The sequence below is a fragment of the Salvelinus fontinalis genome, chromosome 35 (assembly GCF_029448725.1).
Source record: "Salvelinus fontinalis isolate EN_2023a chromosome 35, ASM2944872v1, whole genome shotgun sequence".
NCBI classification, from domain to species: Eukaryota; Metazoa; Chordata; class Actinopteri; order Salmoniformes; family Salmonidae; genus Salvelinus; species Salvelinus fontinalis.
In genome coordinates, this window is record NC_074699.1 from 29391657 (window position 1) to 29413183 (window position 21527).

A 21527-nucleotide genomic window follows, 5' to 3' on the forward strand; every position below is an offset into this window, starting at 1 on the left:
CGAACCAGATCCAGGAAAACGATATGCAGTTTCAAGCAAGTTTATGGCCACGTTCTAGTTCGTCTATATCGTGCTGCGCAGTATGCAGTCATATCGGTCACTGATAATGTACGCACAGGTGTCAAACTCATTCCATGGAGGGCCGAGTGTCTGCGGGTTTTCGCTCCACCCTTGTACTTGATTGATGAATTAACATCACTAATTAGTTAGGAACTCCCCACACCTGGTTGTCTAGGGCTTTATTGAAAGGAAAGACCAAAAACCTGCAGACACAAGGCCCTCCGTGGAATGAGTTTGACACCCCTGATGTAGAGCTTTAGTGTCTACTAGCGGGAGTGATCAACGCTAGCTAAGAAGGACATGACACCCTTCTATCCCATAGTAGCACATGAACTAAAATTATAATTAGCTGGCTGCATAGTTCTAAATAGATTACACGTCACCTGATCTGACAGAGTATACAGACAATCACCCAAAATAGGCTCCAAATCAAATTACTGAGTGCACAACTGTGTAGCTGTTAGTAAACAGTCAAATGCACGCAATCGAACGTAACTTTTTTTTAATATGTTGTGTATATAGATGGTTCATTCATACACCAATCAAACGCTTGAGACCTACACGATCAAGTCCAATTGTACATGCTTCAATGAAGCATCCAATTGACTTTGTGCTCACAACACGTCTTGTATCCAAACTGAACACCATGAGCACTCTTTTTTCAGGAATCTAGAATGTTTCCACTTTAGCAGCAAAGTGATGCCACTCATTATTCTACACCGTAACCAAAGTTACAGCGGATTGTGTTTTAAATGGTCTTAATTGATTTAAAAATTGCAGTCTGATACAGAAGGCTAGGAGACCTGAACAATATGAAAGTGCTAGTCATTAATTTACAGAGATCAGGCATCACATAGTGCCATGAAGTATCCAATATGCTACATATGAATACACTTGACACCTTACAAATGCCTCTGGTTGTTTTAGCAAGGCTACTTAAAAATCAAGAACCTTGGCTTGTATATACATAACAAACATGAGAATTTGTTAATGCAGAAAATAACAGACAACACTACTGCCAGAGGTATAATCTTATCACACACAGCCTTTTGGCCAAAACAGTGAAAATGATGAAACATTTAGTCCCATTATCAATTTCAAATTGTTAAGCCCTCCCATTTTGTTTAAGAGGGAAGAAAAAAAGTTTCCGTCCTAGTATCCTCCACATTGGATCCCAGAAGACAATGTTGTTTAGAGCTTATTTTTTCTCTTGCTTCAAGCTCAAGTTCTTGGTTTGTTTTCCCAGCCATTTGTTGCATTTGGTTGTCTTCCCACTTCTTCTGGTGCTATTTCCAATTTGATAGCCAGATTGAAGAGTCAGTAAGAAGAACCAGTTCTGGAACCACTACTTAAGGGAACAACACAAGCTTTTTTCACGTCACTACAATCAGTCAGCGTAATAAAAGGGAGAAGGGATGACTCAATTCATTCCTGGAGCATTGCCACCAAAATTGAAATTAGTTGGCACCACTTCTGGCACTGTGAACTTGTATCCGCCATGCTTCTCGATCATTTTGGATTCTGGAATGAAGAACACAGGGCAATTATACAACAGGCAAAACATGGTAAGTGTTTATTTCCTATGATATTAAAACAATTAAATAAAAATGAACAGCTGTCTTATTGTATTACGGGGATAGATTTACTTACCATGTGCTGCCCGTCTCTGGTCTGCAAGTGTGCCAATGTCATGAAGGTGTTTTCCTTGTTCCTCATCAAGGGTTTGTGTGAGTGCCTGGTACCATGCTGGGTCACGGGTCTGGATATCTGAGTTGGAGAAAAACATAGTTAAGTTAAAGTTTTCCCTCCACTTTTATGTACGATTTACACTTAAGCAACATATTGCATTCATGTCTTCAATCCCAAGATCTCGTTTGTATTGCGTTTTTAAACCTTCTCAGACAAATGCCTCTGTCTTCAACTGAAGAACACGCTGCTGTGGGGAATTGAACCCAGAGACACAGAACGTGACCCTGATCCGAATCATTATCATTTCATCACTTAAGATCTTGTACTAATAATGCACGTTAAATAACAGGCCTCACAAATTTGTTTCGTAATATTATTGAGTGTAAACACTTATTCACTGTTTATTTCCAATTTGTGTCCTTAACTTGAGGACCCATCACTAGCTTTGTGTGCCTGAAAGGTGGTCTCCTTACTCTGTAGTATGGCCTTGAAGATCTGGTATTCATCCACTAGGTTGTCTTCATCGTCTACAGCTGTAGTGTAGCCCTCCAGTGCAGTCTCCTCTGCGTCATCCTCATCCCAGTCCTCATCATCCCCATCCTCTCCTGCATGCTTGGCCAGCATCTCCAAGTACTCCTGGCCCTCCTCATCAATGTCATCCTCATCACTGCCCAGCTCGACTGAGGAAAGGCACAATGGATTAATTTATTACTGATCAATCCACTAACACAACTCAAACCATCTACCAATGAAGTGCTCCTTGCAGCTGTATCTTATTCTATTCAATATAGTAGGAAGATTAACTAAGGGAGTGACAATGGGACTTAAGAGTTAAGATGATAGCACAAATGCCGTACCATTCTCCTCATCCTCCTCTCCATCTCCATCTTCATCCTCATCCTCATTCTCATTCTCTGCTTGACAGGCGTAGGCCCTCTTGAGGCCGTTGAAGAGCAGGATGGCTGCGGGGAGCAGTTGGCCGGCCACCTGGTTGACAGCCTGGGGCCTCTGCTCCAAGTCAATGAGGGCACACAGACCAAGCACACAGATCTTCCTATCGTGGAGCCTGGGGAATAACATATTTTTTTTTATCTTACAGTACATTTTTCTCTCTACTTGATATCAAACTATATGGGGGACCAGAGAAACCAGACGAGCTGTAAAGATATTAAATGTGAGCATCTTTCCTGGTCTTACCCCAGGAAGCAGTCAACATCTTTGAGCCACTGGGAGATGAAGTGGTTGGTGATGGGCTCAGTGTTGTTTGGGAAGCGCAGGTTCTCCAGGGTGTTGAGCAGCAGAGGGGGGCTGTAGTACAGGGCTGCGATGGCCACTTGCAGACACATGGTCCTCAGCTCACTGGTCTTCACCTCCCTCGTCAGCCTCTCCAGCGCAGCCGCCACAAACAAGGGAACAACCTGCAGGAGCGGCAAAGAAAGTCTAAGGTGAATGTATAGTACAGTGCTTCTCAAAAGCAGTTACTTTGAATACAGTCGTAGCCATACACGATTTAGTGTAGAAGCCAGACGCTTACCTGATCAATTCCACGCCCTTTGCACTGCAGAATAACCACCTCCAACAGCTTGGCTGCATGACACTCTGGATCCTCACCTGGATCACCAGTCAGAACCTGCATGGACAGATTATCAACTTGTTCACACCCAGCAAAAATACACACCACCAATGTGTGAAAAAAATTGTATAGCGGCTGTAAGATACTGTACCTTCTTGCACATGCTGTAGATTATCTCCAGGTATTTAGTGTCAGACAGGAGAGTGTCTGTGTCAACCGTGACATAGTTGTGAAGGAGAGGCATCATGTCTGAAATATAGTCACATCCCCCATTTAATATAGTGTGTGTCTATATAATAGTCAAATCACCATAACAGGCAGTTGAGACTAGTAGGTTGGTGAGCAGTATACCTGTGAAGTAGTCAAAGCCATCCTGCTGGAAGACCTCGAACACTAAGGGGAGGAGCTGCCACATCTGTGGGGACACCTGCTGGCAGGTCAGGCTGTGTGCCAGAGACAGGATCTCCTCGTAGAACTCTGAAAATCAACACACACACACAGGCTGGGTGTCAGACAGAGGTAAATATAGGACAACCCCCACAGAGTGAGTCAGTCACGTAAATGACTCTAGGCACCTCGCCCACCTGTACGTGTCAGAGACGGGAGGACCTGGTTGGAATGTGGTGGGACAGGAAGAGCAAGGGAGACTTACCCAGGACGTGCTGCTGCAGGACGGTGCCAATCACCTGCAGACATATACCCTCCAGCTGCTGGGTGATCTAAAACAGAAACCCCATTCATTTAGTTAGAGCACTGGAACACACACACAGACAGAGATTGACCATGAACATACAAGTGGTGTTGCAAGAGTAGATTTGATGATTTCATTGTGCAAGTCATTTCCAGAAAACCAAATACCTGTGGGTAGGCACATTGATAAAAACAACATCATAAGTCAACAGCTTTACTTTACACAGTCAACGACAATGAGTAGCATACCAAGAAGACATATCTAACTGTTGACCAACATTTGCTGGTTTGGCTGGTTCCAAGCTCCACGGGTCCTGTGCGTCGGCGGACGTACGGGCAGAGAGCCACAGTGCTATTTCTAGAGGCATCAGCCTGCAAGGCACTTTGAAGAGAGAACAGTGTGTGTTTCCAGGAGCGGGTGGGCAGCTGGGAGTGTGTTGGCAGGCAGCACTATGAGCTGGGAGGGAAGCTGCTCTACTGAGTGGGTGTTTGGTTGAATGGCTGTAAGTAAATATGCCTTGTCCAAACCAGAATGGCCAACAGGGCAGGAGCCCATATCCTGTTTCTGTAGCATGAGACAGCTTGATGTACATACAAGGTGACCCCCTGGACAGGACGCCATGGCTGTACTCACCTCTTTGTGGTCCTCCACCACACTGAGCAGTGTGTCGATAGTGTTGAGGATGCCCATGGCTGTCACCGCCTTGTCGTCCCCTCCCTCCTCGTCAGGCCCCGTCTGGATGACCTGGTTGAAGGTCATCGCCTGAGGAGAGATGGGAATAACAGCCATAAGTGGGTTTCCCTGAGAGCAGGGTCTTTAAAACCAGACCAACATGGAACTAGGAGAGATGGTAACTGGGCCTTATTTCCTATCTCCATGGCTGACAAACAGAACTGTAACATGATCAAAGGAAGGAGACTTCCTGTGCAGGGCCGTTTTATGAGTCAGGCACTGAGCACACACTCCTCACCAAGTGCTGTGTCATCTCCACGGCGATGGGCGTGACCTCTTCGCTGTACTCGCAGATCATCTTCTGGATGACATTAGTGAGGTCATCATTCTCCGTTTCACGCACAATGTGCAGGAGGGCCTGCATCACAGGCCGGATGAAGGGAGTGATATACTCTTTGGCTAGGAAAGAGGAAAAACATGACAGAGGAGCACTTAGTGATAATCAGCTATATCATTTGGATTCAAGAAGAACATTAACCATTAATGTTATTCAGCAAAGAAAAAGACTCCATATACACCTATGGTGTGTTTGACAGTGTAGAGATAGCTACCTTTCTCCTGGTTGCTGATGAGGACCTGCAGGGCGATGGCTGCCTCCACTTTAACAGGCATCTCGTTGTCGTTGATCAGGCAGAGGCGGGTCAGCTCCAGGGCTGTCTGCAGGTTCTGGTCACTCTTAAACTTGACCTCACAGAAGTAATGCAGGACCCAACAGGCCTATGGGGAAACACCAGAGATGGTGGTTAACAGTTAACCAGTGCAGGACAGTAAACAAACTGGCTATACTTTTGCAAAATTCTCCTAAATCTAGAATTTGTATCTAGAACCATCAAGATGTGAAGAGTGGAAAATCCACTGCAATGACAGAGGCAGAACTTTCAGAAAACACTGGTGTTTTACCAAATCATTGTCATTAATATTCTTGATACACTCAAATGTATTTATAAAGCCCTTCTTACATCAGCTGATGTCAAGGTGCTGTACAGAAACACAGCCTAAAACCCCAAACGGCAAGCAATGCAGGTGTAGAAGCACGGTGGATAGGAAAAACTCCCTAGAAAGGCCAGAACCTAGGAAGAAACCTAGAGAGGAACCAGCCTATGAGGGGTGGCCAGTCCTCTTCTGGCTGTGCCGGGTGGAGATTATAACAGAACATGGCCAAGATGTTCAAATGTTCATAGATAACCAGCAGGGTCAAATAATAATAATCACAGTGGTTGTCGAGGGTGCAACAGGTCAGCACCTCAGGAGTAAATGTCAGCTGGCTTTTCATAGCCGATCATTCAGAGTATCTCTACCGCTCCTGCAGTCTCTAGAGAGTTGAAAACAGCATGTCTGGGACAGGTAGCACGTCCGGTGATCAGCTCACATGCCCTTCCCTTCTCCCCACTGGAACCCTGGGACAGAATGATCTGGCAACGTGACACTTACTCTGGCTCTCATATAGCCCAGCTCACTGCGGAACAGAGTGAAGACGTGGTTCTGCAGCATGAACTCCATCTGGTCTTTATAGACCTTTTTCTGTTTCCGGGGGAGAGAAGAAAATGAAATTCATGGTTAACAAAAATGCATTTAATGTATTTGACTGCCACGTGGGAGCCATAAAGTGAACTTAAGGGATAAAACAATTTGGCAAAATAGTTACACGCCGTGTCAGCTACCTCATCTGATGAGTACATGGTCAGACCAAAGGTCAACTAGAAAAGAGGAGATAGCAGGTGGTGTTGGGGGTTAATAACCTTGAGCAGGATTTCAGCCAGAGAGCCAATCATGTGCAGCGCTCCGTCCTTCTTCCTGGGGTCAGAGGTGGGCTCAGTGAGGATCTGATAACAGAAGCCCATGGTCTTCTGAAGAACCTAGAGAATAAAGAAACGCATTCAGTCAAATGTGCTGCTTCTCTGTGTATCCTGGATAACTGTTACACATTAACATCCAATACCTCTGATATGTCCCAAATGGCACCCTAATCCATGTATAGTGCACTACTATTGACCAGGGCTCATGGGGTAGTGCACTATGTAGGGAATAGGGTACCATTTGAGATGCAGGCCAGGAGAGTTTGTGGGAGAGTATGGAGGCTGGCCCGTGGTGAGGAGTCAGAGACGTCACAGGTCAGTACTATGATCTCCAGTGGCTCTATGGCTGAAGGTGTGGAGTGAGCACCGCCGCACAGACTGTAAGACACAGCCAGACGGCAGCACGTAACATGGACAGGCACCACACGCCCTGTTCACCCACAGCCAAAACGGAATAGAACTACCTCCTTGCTAAAACAACACCTTACATTTAGAACAGAAAGAAAGCCGTAATACGTAACACATCTGACTAGGGAGCTACAGCAACTAAAATAGTGCTTTCTTCCAGCTATGCTTCTTTGTTTTCCAGTGTTCTCCTGGCTGGACTCATCCACAGACCGGTTCCAACAGCTCTGTACTGTTGTTGGAGCAACAGGGCGCTAATGAGAGCCACAGCAAGACAGGACGGAGGAATGGGCAAGGCCATAAATAAGGGCAGGAGTGAGGCCAGTAGAAAAAAAACAACAGGCACCAGGCAATGCGTCCCAAATAGCACCCTATTACCAATATAGTGCACTACTTTTGACCAGGGCTCTAGGGAGAAGAAATAAGTAGTGCACTATATAGGGAATAGGGTGCCATTTGGGATGAAAGAGGATCACATCATGGCAGGCTGTTGACCCTGCCAGGACCAGGAGGACACAGCATTCACATCAGAACCACAACTCACTTCTTTCCTCTTGTTGCAGGAGGTGAAGAGCAGGGTCTGGGCAGCCGTGGTGGGAGAGATGAAATCCTCGAACACATCTGAGACGGGACAGAGAGTCAGCAGATCAGATGGCACATTGCATTGGTTTGTTAGAATAGCTTTACACAGTTAAATCTTTGAACTGATCACTTCCAGGCAGTCTGATTCCAGGACATTCCTTCTGGATGACAAACACTACGGAATATTTCTGATTTCCAAAAACAAGAATGGCGCTTACCAAACTTCATGCGAATGTACTCGTATGGGTCCTCCTCCCACAACTCCTGGTCACTGTCCGTGTAGCACATGAGAGGGAAAACCACGTCCTGAATGATGCCCTGGATATGTGGCTTCAGGTTCTTCCAGGTGACAGCGTGTGCGATTCCCTGGTTAATATAGTTGAGTGTCTGCTGGAGGACTCTGGGAGCTACGTATTGCTTCTCCTTATACTGATATAAGACCTTCAGCAGCACCTACAGACAGACAGGCAAATCAGTTCCCTCTGGTTGAGATCAGACTCCCATGCAGACAGACACAGCTGAAAGGCAACCTTCTGTCCCTCAGTCAGAGTCATGCATCACACATCTTTCAGCTCAGACAAATCCAAGAGCGGCCTTGGCCTCTCACCTGTTGTGCTGCCACTGAGTATCCCTTGAGGAAGAGATCGGCAAACTCTGTGTACTCTTTGGTAGTGTTGCCTGGGCTGCCATACCTGGGAGGGGTTTAAAGATGCTTTCACATGTTAATATACAGTGAACCAAAATATAAACACAACATGTAAAGTGTTGGTCCCATGTTTCATGAGCTGAAATTTAAGATCCCAGACATTTTCCACACGCACAAAAGGTTTCTCTCCAATTTTGTGCACACATTTGTTTACATCCCTGTTAGTGAGCATTTCTCCTTTGCCAAGATAATCCATCCACCAGACAGGTAATGAATGATAAGTGACATAATTAAGGGATTATCACTTTCACCTGGTCAGTCTCATGGAAAGAGCAGGTGTTCCAAATGTTTTGGTGTTCCAAATGTACACTCAGTGTAGAATCAGTGACAGTGTGCTGGGGTGGGTTGAGTAGGCTTACCTCTCGAAGAGCCTGGCCAGGATGTGGAGGGCCCACTTTTTACACTTCCACCAGGGCAGCTCAGGTCTCTCGTCCTCATCCACCTGCAAGGTCTCCTGTGGGCCACAGACGGGGAAGGAGGGGAGAAAGAGAGAAGGGAAATAAAATAAGCTTTCTTTCAACTAGCAGCAATTAAAATAAAACAAACAAACTACAGCTAATCTGTTTGGGAGCTACTTGATTTGCATAGTCAACCTATTTGTGCTCCCTCCTTGCCCTACCACAGTAAATCTGCCCTCACCGGAGGCACGTCTCTGTCCACCACTGTCTTCAGGATCTCCATCCACTCCGTCAGGTTCTGTCGGTTGATCAGCTCCAGGGGGAGGTTATACTGTGGACAGGGAAAAGGAGAAATCCCGTCTATTCAATTCAAAAAGCTTTGTCGTCGTTCCAATGGACAGACAGACAACCCTAGACAGCAGTGCAGTCTGGCATGCTGAGGGGGGACAGGTCTAGCCCAGTGGCCCTGACATGGACCAGATGGTCCTCAGCCCTCCCCCTTCTACAGGACAACCATAATCGACCCATCTCCAAACCCAGTATTATGGAAGGAGTAGCTAAATACCTGGACACTACAACTATACATCCACATTTAGACAAGTACCATACACTCCCTATTACAATCAACACAGACTAATATATACACAACTTCTAAGAAGGTGAGCGTGAAGGATGTGATCAGTAGTACCTGGAAGAGGGCGTAGAGGATCTTGAAGATCTGTTTTTGCACCAGGACAGACTCACTGGAGGGGTCAGGGAGCAGCTGGATGAAGCGGTCCTTCAGCATGGGCATGAAGATCTGCATGGCCGCCACCAGAGGACTGCGCTCGTCCGGCTTCTTGTACCTGTCAAACACACAATCAGAAACATCAACCACCTGAATACATAGCAAACAGCTCTATAATACGGTCTCTGTCCCAAATGGTACCCCATTCCCTAAATGGTTGGGACACAAACATGGTCACTCTAAAACAAGGAGTCCTTACTCATAGTTTTTAACCAGCTGGTAGAGGCAGAGCAGGATGCCCAGCCAGCCGGCGCTGTTATCTGACTGCAGGTAGAAGCCAATCTTGTCCACGATGGCCGTCCACTTGCCGGGGTAGTCGTGTTTAATCATGTGATGGATGCATGTCGTCAGCTGCACTCTGAAGGGTTAGAGAGGAGAAAGGTTGGAAGACGATCTGGTTGATCCGAGCTACACCCCCCCCCCCCCCCCCCCTGCTGGCGCTGTGCAGTGAGCTGAGCAGCCACAGGGTGGTAGGTTACCTGATGCGCTCGGGGGAGTGAATGATGGCCTCCACGATGTTGTCACGGATAAACTGCCTGTCCTCCTCTGGTATGTTATTGACAGGCGTCTCCGTGCTGGTGCCGTCCCCCTCACTCCAGTGCTGGGTCACCATGTTCTTGAGGTAGATCACCCCTGGGGAGGAGAGAGGGGGACAATAAACTGACTAAACACAAGACAGGCTTCATAGAGATCCTATTAATAATGGATTACGTACAGTGCATTCGCAAAGTATTCAGACGCGTTAACTTTTTCCACATTCTGTTACGTAACAGCCTTATTACAAAATTGATTGAAATGCCCCCCCCCCCCCCCCCCCCTCAAAATACTCCATAATGACAAAATTAAATAAATAGTCTAGATTTTTTTCTTCCAATTTTTTAAAAATAAACTGAAATATCACATTTACATTAGTATTCAGACTCTTTACTCAGTACTTTGTTGATGCACCTTCATCTTTCCCTCGATGCTGACTAGTCTCCCAGTACCTGCCGCGGAAAAACACCCCCCACATCATGATGCTGCCACTACCATGCTTCAACGAAGGGATGGTATTGGCCAGGTGCTGAGCAGTGCCTGGTTTTCTCCAGACGCGAGTTCAATCTTGGTTTCATCAGACCAGAGAATCTTGTTTCTCATGGTTTGAGAATCCTTTAAGTGCCTTTTGACAAACTCCAAGTGGGCAGCCATATGCCTCTTACTGAGGAGTGGCTTCCGTCTGGCCACTCTACCATAAAGGCCTTATTGTTGGAGTGCTGCAGAGATGGTTGTCCTTCTCGAAGATTCTTCCATCTCCACAGAGGAACTCCAGCGCTCTGGCAGAGTGACCATCGGGTTCTTGGTCACATCCCCGACCAAGGCCCTTCTCCCCGATTGCTCAGTTTGGCCGGGCTGCCAGCTCTAGGAAGAATATTGGTGGTTCCAAACATCTTCCATGAAAGAATGGAGGCCACTGTGTTCTTGAGGACCTTCAACGCTGCAGAATTGTTTTGGTACTCTTCCCCAGATCTGTGCCTCGACACAATCCTGCCTCGGAGCTCTATGGACAATTTTTTAGACTTCACGGCTTACTGTCAACTGTCAACTGTGGTACCTTATATAAACAGGTGTGTGCCTTTCAAAATCATGTCTAATCAATTGAATTTACCACAGGTTGACTCCAATCAAGTTGAAGAAACATCTCAAGGATGATAAATGGAAACAGGATGCACCTGAGCTCAATTTCAAGTCTCTGAATACTTATGTAAATAAGATTTTTTCCCCCTTCATATAATTGCATACATTTTTTAAAAACCTGTTGTTTTTGCTTTGTCATTGTGTGTAGATTGATGAGGAAATGTTTTTATGTAATGCATTTTAGAATAAGGCTGTAATGTCACAAAATGTGGAAACAGGGGAGGGGTCTGACTACTTCCGAATGCACTATATGTAATTCTATGGCAGGATTAATGTACAGCTGGTATTCCACCCACTTAGATTTCATTAATGCAAATCATATGATATTGAAGTAAAATCTGCTTTGATCATGGGGTTTAAATTGAACCCTTCCAATTCTTATGGATTTCCATGAAATTGCAGCTGGTTAAAGTGGCACAATATTCTCCACATCTCTTTAAATCACTTAATATCAGGGAGATCTCTAAATTGTTAGAGTGAGTCAGTGTGACATTGGGAGGTGTGAAAGAGTCCATCAGCCTAGATAGCAGCAGCGGATCTCATGACCAGCACATTCACTGTGACTCTTCTCATGTGCTCAGGCTGAAAGGGAGTAGCAGTCGGCCGGGGGAGTAAGAGGAGTGCTTTCACACCTCTCCTCTCAGTCCCAACACACTAGCATGGCCCTGTTCATTAGCACTCCCCAGCCAACCAAGGAGTCACTCAAATATTCATCCTTCCTCTGCCCGCTGAAATTACAGCTCACATCTCTGCCTCCATCTTCAACTGATAAAATCAGAGCAGAGCAGCAGAAAGAGGCCTAATTCCTTGAGTGAGTCATAGAACAGAAGTGTAAAAGTGTAATTTAGTTAGGGGTTTGCAATAGTTCCCCCCCTCTCGTGTTGTAGCTCAGACAGTGAGTCTGAATTTGGAGTACAGGTGTGAATTATTCTACAGAGCCACAATGGAGCGTCTGAGGTCAGTGGCTCGCAGGCAGGCGGAGGCAGTTGACAGGGGCTGAAGGACGGCCCAGGCGGTGGATAGGGGAGGGGACGGGCCAGGCGGTGGATAGGGGAGGGGACGGGCCAGGCGGTGGATAGGGGAGGGGACGGGCCAGGCGGTGGATAGGGGAGGGGACGGGCCAGGCGGTGGATAGGGGAGGGGACGGGCCAGGCGGTGGATAGGGGAGGGGACGGGCCAAGCGGTGGATAGGGGAGGGGACGGGCCAGGCGGTGGATAGGGGAGGGGACGGGCCAGGCGGTGGATAGGGGAGGGGACGGGCCAGGCGGTGGATAGGGGAGGGGACGGGCCAGGCGGTGGATAGGGGAGGGGACGGGCCAGGCGGTGGATAGGGGAGGGGACGGGCCAGGCGGTGGATAGGGGAGGGGACGGGCCAGGCGGTGGATAGGGGAGGGGACGGGCCAGGCGGTGGATAGGGGAGGGGACGGGCCAGGCGGTGGATAGGGGAGGGGACGGGCCAGGCGGTGGATAGGGGAGGGGACGGGCCAGGCGGTGGATAGGGGAGGGGACGGGCCAGGCGGTGGATAGGGGAGGGGACGGGCCAGGCGGTGGATAGGGGAGGGGACGGGCCAGGCGGTGGATAGGGGAGGGGACGGGCCAGGCGGTGGATAGGGGAGGGGACGGGCCAGGCGGTGGATAGGGGAGGGGACGGGCCAGGCGGTGGATAGGGGAGGGGACGGGCCAGGCGGTGGATAGGGGAGGGGACGGGCCAGGCGGTGGATAGGGGAGGGGACGGGCCAGGCGGTGGATAGGGGAGGGGACGGGCCAGGCGGTGGATAGGGCAGGGGACGGGCCAGGCGGTGGATAGGGCAGGGGACGGGCCAGGCGGTGGATAGGGGAGGGGACGGGCCAGGCGGTGGATAGGGAAGGGGACGGGCCAGGCGGTGGATAGGGGAGGGGACGGGCCAGGCGGTGGATAGGGGAGGGGACGGGCCAGGCGGTGGATAGGGGAGGGGACGGGCCAGGCGGTGGATAGGGGAGGGGACGGGCCAGGCGGTGGATAGGGGAGGGGACGGGCCAGGCGGTGGATAGGGGAGGGGACGGGCCAGGCGGTGGATAGGGGAGGGGACGGGCCAGGCGGTGGATAGGGGAGGGGACGGGCCAGGCGGTGGATAGGGGAGGGGACGGGCCAGGCGGTGGATAGGGGAGGGGACGGGCCAGGCGGTGGATAGGGGAGGGGACGGGCCAGGCGGTGGATAGGGGAGGGGACGGGCCAGGCGGTGGATAGGGGAGGGGACGGGCCAGGCGGTGGATAGGGGAGGGGACGGGCCAGGCGGTGGATAGGGGAGGGGACGGGCCAGGCGGTGGATAGGGGAGGGGACGGGCCAGGCGGTGGATAGGGGAGGGGACGGGCCAGGCGGTGGATAGGGGAGGGGACGGGCCAGGCGGTGGATAGGGGAGGGGACGGGCCAGGCGGTGGATAGGGGAGGGGACGGGCCAGGCGGTGGATAGGGGAGGGGACGGGCCAGGCGGTGGATAGGGGAGGGGACGGGCCAGGCGGTGGATAGGGGAGGGGACGGGCCAGGCGGTGGATAGGGGAGGGGACAGGCCAGGCAGTGGATAGGTGGGGGACAGGCCAGGCAGTGGATAGGTGGGGGACAGGCCAGGCCAGGCGGTGGATAGGGGGTCAGACAGACTGCTGACACATGTGACCGCTGTGCTGCTGGCTTGGAAGTCATAATCCTGCCAGTCAGTGCTGACACAGCGAGACCCTCACAACCACCCTACTGTATTCCCCTCCCCAACCCATTAATGTCCCCCTCTGCCCAGTCCAACACTCAACATCCCCCTAGCCCACACAATGAGGCAGGGAATAGATGAATCCTGAAATTGCAAATAATGCCTATAATATCAGTGTGACAGGTTTGAAAAAACAAAACATGACAAAAAAAAAAATAATGCTATTATCTGTCATAACCAGGAGGGCATTTGTCCTCAATAGGAGAGGAACCTGGGTCTGATCTCACTACCTTTATGGGAATCCCAGACATTTGCCTGCTAGCTACGGAATCGCTTAGCTCCTCCCTTTGTGTCAGATAACAGCAAATGAGCCTCATTACCACGGAACTTGTGGCCAAAGCACCGAGTGTGAAGTTCCGGTGCAGGTACCAAGCCAACGTTTAAGCATCTGTTAACCAATGGCATGCCAGATATGATCTACCCGTGCCACCATTGCAGCTGCATTAACTTAATGCAAACGGTCTGCATCGGAGTCAGGTGCAGCAGGGCTCTATGGCAGGCCAAATAGCAGTCACAAGGATAGCATTTCTGCTCAACACACCAGTTCCTGGAGAGGTTTGCTTAGAAATGTCCAGGTCATCTGTTTGACAAGAGGCACACAGATTAGCACCCAACGCATAAGGCAGGATGGGCTGCTGCCACGTTACTTTTCTCCAGGCTGTCATATTACTATTGTGTTGTTGAAGCATACTACAATGTAGAAGAACTGACAAAGTTGCAAGACAGAAGTTAGGACATGATGCTATGGGTGAGCACAATTGAATACGCTAGTGTGGAGTCTAGCAGCAGGTTGAAAATGACAGGCTCTGTCTGGCAGCCACCTGAGGACTGCACACATTTTAAATGTAATAAAAGTCAATGAGCCACTGATCAAGAGCAGATCATCCTACCATTTAACTGCACATCATTACCAGAGAGGCATGTGTGATTAATGGACAGGCTACCAACGGCCCCTCACACGGAGCATCTCAAACATGTGGAATGTTATTTTATAACAAAGGAAGCTGTATCAATGACTAGACAGACTGTCCAGGCCGAGCAACTATAGATTTCACTAGAGCTCCCTAGCAGACTAAAAGTGTGAAATCTCAATGCCGTAGGACAGGATAAAATAAGTTGCAAAGGTAGCATAATAAAAGATGGCATCATATACAACAAAAACACCTTTCTTCTCTTTCTATCATGTGTGTATCTTGGTGAACAAATGTACAAGTACATGGGAAATTGGTCAGTCTTCACAATGTGACTGGTGTCATCAGTGTGGGAGCTGTCATTTTTGAGAAAGCGTGCTCAGTTCATTTGAGCTACAGTTGTAGATACTCTTCTCGCCTTTCAGTTTCGGTGAATTTCCATCTGCAAGAGTGCACAGAATCCCGCCCCACATCATCATAATACCCATCCTCTGAAACTCACCTGCTTGTCTGACGGGCAAATCTAACTGATCAGACATGGTGACTTGCAGCAGAGCAGACACAAAATTCACCTGGGTGTGACCCTGTAAATGAAAGCAGGAAATGATGCATGAATATCAAACACTGATGTGTATTGGACCTATATATCAGCAAAACAGTGTATAACAAACATCTTCAGCCATTTGACTCCTTGCTGTCCCCAGTCCACCTGGTCATGCTGCTGCTCCAGTTTCAACTGTTCTGCCTGTGGCTATGGGACCCTGACCTGTTCACCGGACATACTACCTTGTCCTGGACCTGCTGCTTCCAACTCTCTCTACCAAACCGGCTCTCTCTAACTCTGAATGACCAGCTATGAAAAGCCAACTGAAATTTACTCCTGAGGTGCTGACCTGTTGCACCCCGTACAACCACAGATTATTATTAATTTGATAATGCTGGTTACCTATGAACGTTTGAATATCTTGGCCATGTACTGTTTAGAAGTCGACCGATTAATTAGGGCCCGATTTCAAGTTTTCATAACAAATCGGTAATCGGTATTTTTGGACACCAAATTGCCGATAAAAAAAAAACGTTATTTAACTAGGCAAGTCAGTTAAGAACACATTCTTATTTTCAATGACGGCCTAGGAACGGTGGGTTAACTGCCTTGTTCAGGGGCAGAACGACAGATTCTTACCTTGTCAGCTCGGGGATTCATTTTTGCAATCTTCCGGTTACTAGTACAACGCTCTAACCACCTGCCTTACATTGCACTCCACGAGGAGCCTGCATGGCAGGCAGACTACCTGTTACGCTAATGCAGTAAGAAGCCAAGGTTAGTTGCTAGCTAGCATTAAACTTATCTTATAAAAAACAATCAATCTTAACATAATCACTAGTTAACTACACATGGTTGATGATATTACTAGTTTATCTAGCGTGTCCTGCATTGCATATAATCGATGCGGTGCCTGTTAATTTCTCATTGAATCACAGCCTACTTCAACAAATGGGTGATGATTTAACAAGCGCATTTGCGAAAAAAGCACTGTCGTTGCACCAATGTACCTAACCATAAACGCCTTTCTTTAAAATCAATACACAAGTATATATTTTTAAACCTGAATATTTAGTTAATATTGCCTGCTAACATGAATTTCTTATAATTAGGGAAATTGTGTCACTTCTCTTGCGTTCCGTGCAAGCAGTCAGGGTATATGCAGCAGTTTGGGCCGCCTGGCTCATTGCGAACTGTGTGAAGTCCATTTATTCCCAACTAAGGCCGTAATTAATTTGCCAGAATTGTACATAATTATGACATAACATTGAAAGGTGTAAAATGTAACAGCAATATTTAGACTTACGGATGCCATCCGTTAGATAAAATACGGAAAGGTTCCGTATTTCACTGAAAGAATAAACGTTTTGTTTTCAAAATTAGTTTCCGAATTTGACCATATTAATGACCAAAGGCTCGTATTTCTGTGTGTTATGTTAAAATTAAGACTATGATTTGATAGAGCAGTCTGACAGCGATGGTAGGCAGCAGCAGGCTCGTAAGCATTCATTCAAACAGCACTTTCGTGCGTTTGCCAGCAGCTTGTCGCAATGCTTCAAGCATTGCGCTGTTTATGACTTCAAGCCTATCAACTCCCGAGATTAGGCTGGTGTAACAGATGTAAAATGGCTAGCTAGTTAGCGGGATGCGCGCTAATAGCGTTTCAAACATCACTCAGTCTGAGACTTGGAGTAGTTGTTCCCCTTGCTCTGCATAGGTAACGCTGCTTTGAGGGTGGCTGTTGTCGATGTGTTCCTGGTTCGAGCGAGGAGAGGAACGGAAGCTATACTGTTACACTGGCAATACTAAAGTGCCTATAAGAACATCCAATAGTCAAAGGTATACGAAATACAAATCGTATAGAGAGAAATAGTCCTAAGATTCCTATAATAACTACAACCAAAAACTTCTTACCTGGGAATATTGAAGACTCATGTTAAAAAAGAACCACCAGCTTTCATATGTTCTCATGTTCTGAGCAAGGAACTTAAATGTTAACTTTTTTACATGGCACATAATGCACTTTAACTTTCTTCTCCAACACTTTGTTTTTGCATTATTTAAACCAAATTGAACATGTTTCATTATTTATTTGAGGCTAAATTGATTTTATTGATGTATTAAGTTAAAATAAGTGTTCATTCAGTATTGTTGTAATTGTCATTATTACATACATATATAAACATTGACCAATTAATCGGTATCGGCTTTTTTTGGTCCTCCAATAATCGTTATCAGTATCAGCGTTGAAAAATCATAATCAGTGGACCTCTAATCTGCATTGCTTGCTGTTTGGGGTTTTAGGCTGGGTTTCTGTACAGCACTTTGTGACATCGGCTGATGTGAAAAGGGCTTTATGAAATAATTTGAATGATGACAGTAGTAATGCCATAAAACCACTATGTTGAGGCATGGAGCTCCATTAGCTGAAGCTTATACACATACAGCTCCTTAAGAATGCAAAGTATGAGAGTTTAAGAAACCTTGATGCAACATGTACATTATATAATGTAACCTTCCCATACGCACAGCAAAGGAATCCAGACCTCCACATGGCCTGTCTGGGTCCTGGCCAACTTCTAGGCTGTCATTTGAGACTGCAGCGTCTGCATCAAACAGTGAGTGTCACCTGTCCCTATTCTCTAGACACGAACTAATAATGATCAAAATTAAGATATCCAGTATATACACAAGAGTGCAGCATACTTTTTACATTATCATTGATCACATACGTTATTTTTTATTTAACTAGGCAAGTCAGTTAAGAACAAATTCTTATTTTCAATGACGGCCTAGGAACAGTGGGTTAACTGCCTTGTTCATGGGCAGAACGACAGATTTTTACCTTGTCAGCTCAGGGATACGGGAATGAAAATGGGTCTCAATGCTTTGCCCACCACATATCCTTACATCACTTGCTATATTAAATGAATAATGTTCAGGCTTAACTGGTCCAGATGAGTCAAACGTAAGATAGGTAAAATAGCCTCCTACCCTCCTTTCCCGGTAGATAACAATGCACATAGACCTCTCCCTGGATACCACACAACATGACTCAGATCTAACAATCCAACTGCACATTCTTGTTCTGTGGATTGAAATTCTGGGCATTGTATATTCTGTTGTCACGAAAAAAACAAAACAACGACCTCAGATTATTGAGTGGAGAAGTTCATGTACAGTTGTGGCCAAAATTTCTGAGAAAATCAGACTGGAAGCTTCAAAAGGAGGGTGGTGCTTGGAATCATTGTTCTTCCTCTGTAAACCATGGTTACCTGCAAGGAAACACGTGCCGTCATCATTGCTTTGCACAAAAAGGTCTTCACAGACAAGGATAATGCTGCCAGTAACATTGCACCTAAAATCAACCATTTATCGGAACATCAAGAACTTCAAGGAGAAGGGTTCAATTGTTGTGAAGGCTTCAGGGCACCCAAGAAAGTCCAGCAAGCGCCAGGATCGTCTCCTAAAGTTGATTCAGCTGCAGGATCGGGGCACCACCAGTACAGAGCTTGCTCAGGAATGGCAGCAGGCAGGTGTGAGTGCATCTGCACGCACAGTGAGGCGAAGACTTTTGGAGGATGGCCTGGTGTCAAGAAGGGCAGCAAAGAAGCCACTTCTCTCTAGGAAAAACATCAGGGACAGACTGATATTCTGCAAAATGTACAGGGATTGGACTACTGAGGACTGGGGTAAAGTCATTTTCTCTGATGAATCCCCTTTCCGATTGTTTGGGGCATCCGGAAGAAAGCTTGTCCGGAGAAGACAAGGTGAGCACTACCATCAGTCCTGTGTCATGCCAACAGTATAGCATCCTGAGACCATTCATGTGTGGGGTTGCTTCTCAGCCAAGCGAGTGGGCTCACTCACAATTTTGCCTAAGAACACAGCCATGAATAAAGAATGGTACCAACACATCCTCCGAGAGCAACTTCTCCCAACCATCCAGGAACAGTTTGGTGACAAACAATGCCTTTTCCAGCATGATGGAGAACCTTGCCATAAGGAAAAAGTGATAATTAAGTGGCTAGGGGAACAAAACATTGATATTTTGGGTCCATGGCCAGGAAACTCCCCAGACCTTAATCCCATTGAGAACTTGTGGTCAATCCTCAAGAGGCAGGTGGACAAACAAAACCCCACAAATTCTGACATACTCCAAGCATTGATTATGCAAGAATGGGCTGCCATCAGTCAGGATGTGGCCCAGAAGTTAATTGACAGCATGCCAGGGCGGATTGCAGAGGTCTTGTAAAAGAAGGGTCAACAGTGCAAACATTGACTCTTTTCATCAACTTCATGTAATTGTCAATAAAAGCCGTTGACACTTATGAAATGCTTGTAATTATACTTCAGTATTCCATAGTAACATCTGACAAAAATATCTAAAGACACTGAAGCAGCAAACTTTTGAGAAATCAATATTTGTGTCATTCTCAAAACTTTTGGCCACGACTGTACATTTTATTTTTGAGCCTTGCTAGGCCTACTCTTATCAAACTAAAGTTAGCTAATAATACGTTCGAGCTGATGACACACAATATGGACATATCACATAAACAACAACTTAACTTAAAGTTCACCTAAACCCCAGTTACATGACAACACCGTACATATATTGTTCTAAGGACAGCATAGCCGATAACAGACCAGAGCATATTTGACACTTGCCCAAGAGACTTCCTCCTACTAGCTAGCGAAACATGGCTAACTATGTGACCATGAAATAATTCACGTCGTCCGTATAACGTTATGTTAGTTATCTATGGCACGTCTACATTTGACATATAAAGTCGACATCTAGACAATGATAATAGGCCATGTTGCACATAGCTGGCTATTTAATTTGTAAGGTTAACATTAGCGAAAGAATCTGCGCACGCGGACAGCTCATCGAATGACTCAATGTAATTTATGTTACGCTATCCGCAAAAGGTTGCTAACATAGCGCTAGCCAGCGAACATTCACTTTCCATTTGGCTTTCACAAATGAGGTACAAACAAAACATTTGCCCCGTTACTAAATGCGTAGTTATTATTAATAATGATTGCTATTGTTTACGTTGTGTCTTGCAAGTTAACTAGCGTTCGATAACTCAAACCTACCTAGCTAGTTAGCAAATATTAGTTAGCCAGGTTCATGGAAGTCAAAGCCAGCAAGCTAAATAATAATTTATTATTAGCTACTCTCATATTAGACGTACATTTATAAATGATAGGAACGTAGTTTGACGATAACTTGACTAACTAACGTTACACCTGTCAATTCGTCCGATTGGTGACATTTTGGCTGACCAACTAGTTTAGTTAACTATATAAATTCAACGGGCTAGCTAGTTAGCACTATTGCTGTGCAGGGCAATGCCAGCAGTAAAAAAATACACCTCACACGTGATTCACTTAGCCAACTTGCTAACACAGATTTCCGAACTTCTAGCAAACGCTAGTTACATCCGTATACTATATCGCATGATTTAGTTAGTTTAGACCAAACTTGTATAAATAATGGCAAAAATGTGTCTTTCCAACGATTCAAACATGATACATCAGTTAGGCCAAAAGCAAGCAATGTCCAACAAGGCTTTTTACTGCGTAGCTAGCAGCTAATTATCAAGGAAGCTATTGCTAACTTCCCGCACGTTTTTAAAGAACAAGCTGCAGGTATACGGGGTGGATTCGCTTGGAGTTGCAGATCTTGACGTTAAAATATAATTCGAAACTTTGACATAACACCCATAACGTCAAGTCTGATATGTAATCACCGAAACATATGTCGAATGGAGAATATTCAATCTGTCAAAGTTCTGGACTGACTCTGGTCTCCCATAGTCACAAGCTAGGAGGACTCCATTCCATCTTTGATGTGTGACACAACAGAAGAGGCCCGATTAGCACCATCACAAGTTTTTACCTCGTTCAGCTGCCTCTCCGCGGCCTCACGCAAGTTCGGGTCCATGGTACCCCGAAGGGCCTCGATCAATACGTTAGGATCCATAGCTAAATCTGGCACGGCTCGGATTCAGTATTTCTGTGGTCTATGAATTCCCAGTCAATGCGCACATGGACGCACGGCTCTTCAGTTACCGGCGCGAAAGGAAGAAGCGAATGAAGTACCCGGATAGATCAGCCCCAAATTTCCCCAACACGAACATCCGCTTCAAACTATTGCACTATAGGAGTTGTAGTTTTACATGTGTGATATCTCTCTCACACTGTCTTACGGTCAATAAATAAAGACAC

General features: G+C 46.6%; 1 protein-coding gene and 1 non-coding gene across 2 annotated transcripts; both read right to left on the reverse strand.

Annotated features, from left to right (window-relative positions):
* Positions 1-547: 547 nt before the first annotated feature.
* Positions 548-21407, reverse strand: LOC129834696 (importin-7-like). Its single transcript, XM_055899913.1, has 24 exons — positions 21199-21407; positions 15246-15327; positions 9899-10052; positions 9619-9777; positions 9321-9477; positions 8874-8963; positions 8594-8688; positions 8136-8220; positions 7747-7981; positions 7491-7567; positions 6485-6601; positions 6177-6266; positions 5297-5462; positions 4984-5144; positions 4647-4775; positions 3975-4041; positions 3674-3799; positions 3474-3571; positions 3284-3379; positions 2947-3167; positions 2607-2815; positions 2223-2429; positions 1711-1827; positions 548-1581 (listed from the first exon to the last, which is right to left on the reverse strand). The coding sequence occupies exons 1-24, from the start codon at positions 21280-21282 to the stop codon at positions 1481-1483; spliced, it is 3123 nt and encodes a 1040-aa protein (XP_055755888.1). The 5' UTR covers positions 21283-21407; the 3' UTR covers positions 548-1480.
* On the reverse strand, positions 6803-6980 carry LOC129834998 (small nucleolar RNA SNORA23). The gene has a single exon (XR_008756351.1). It is a non-coding gene; the product is annotated as a small nucleolar RNA SNORA23 (small nucleolar RNA).
* Positions 21408-21527: the final 120 nt, after the last annotated feature.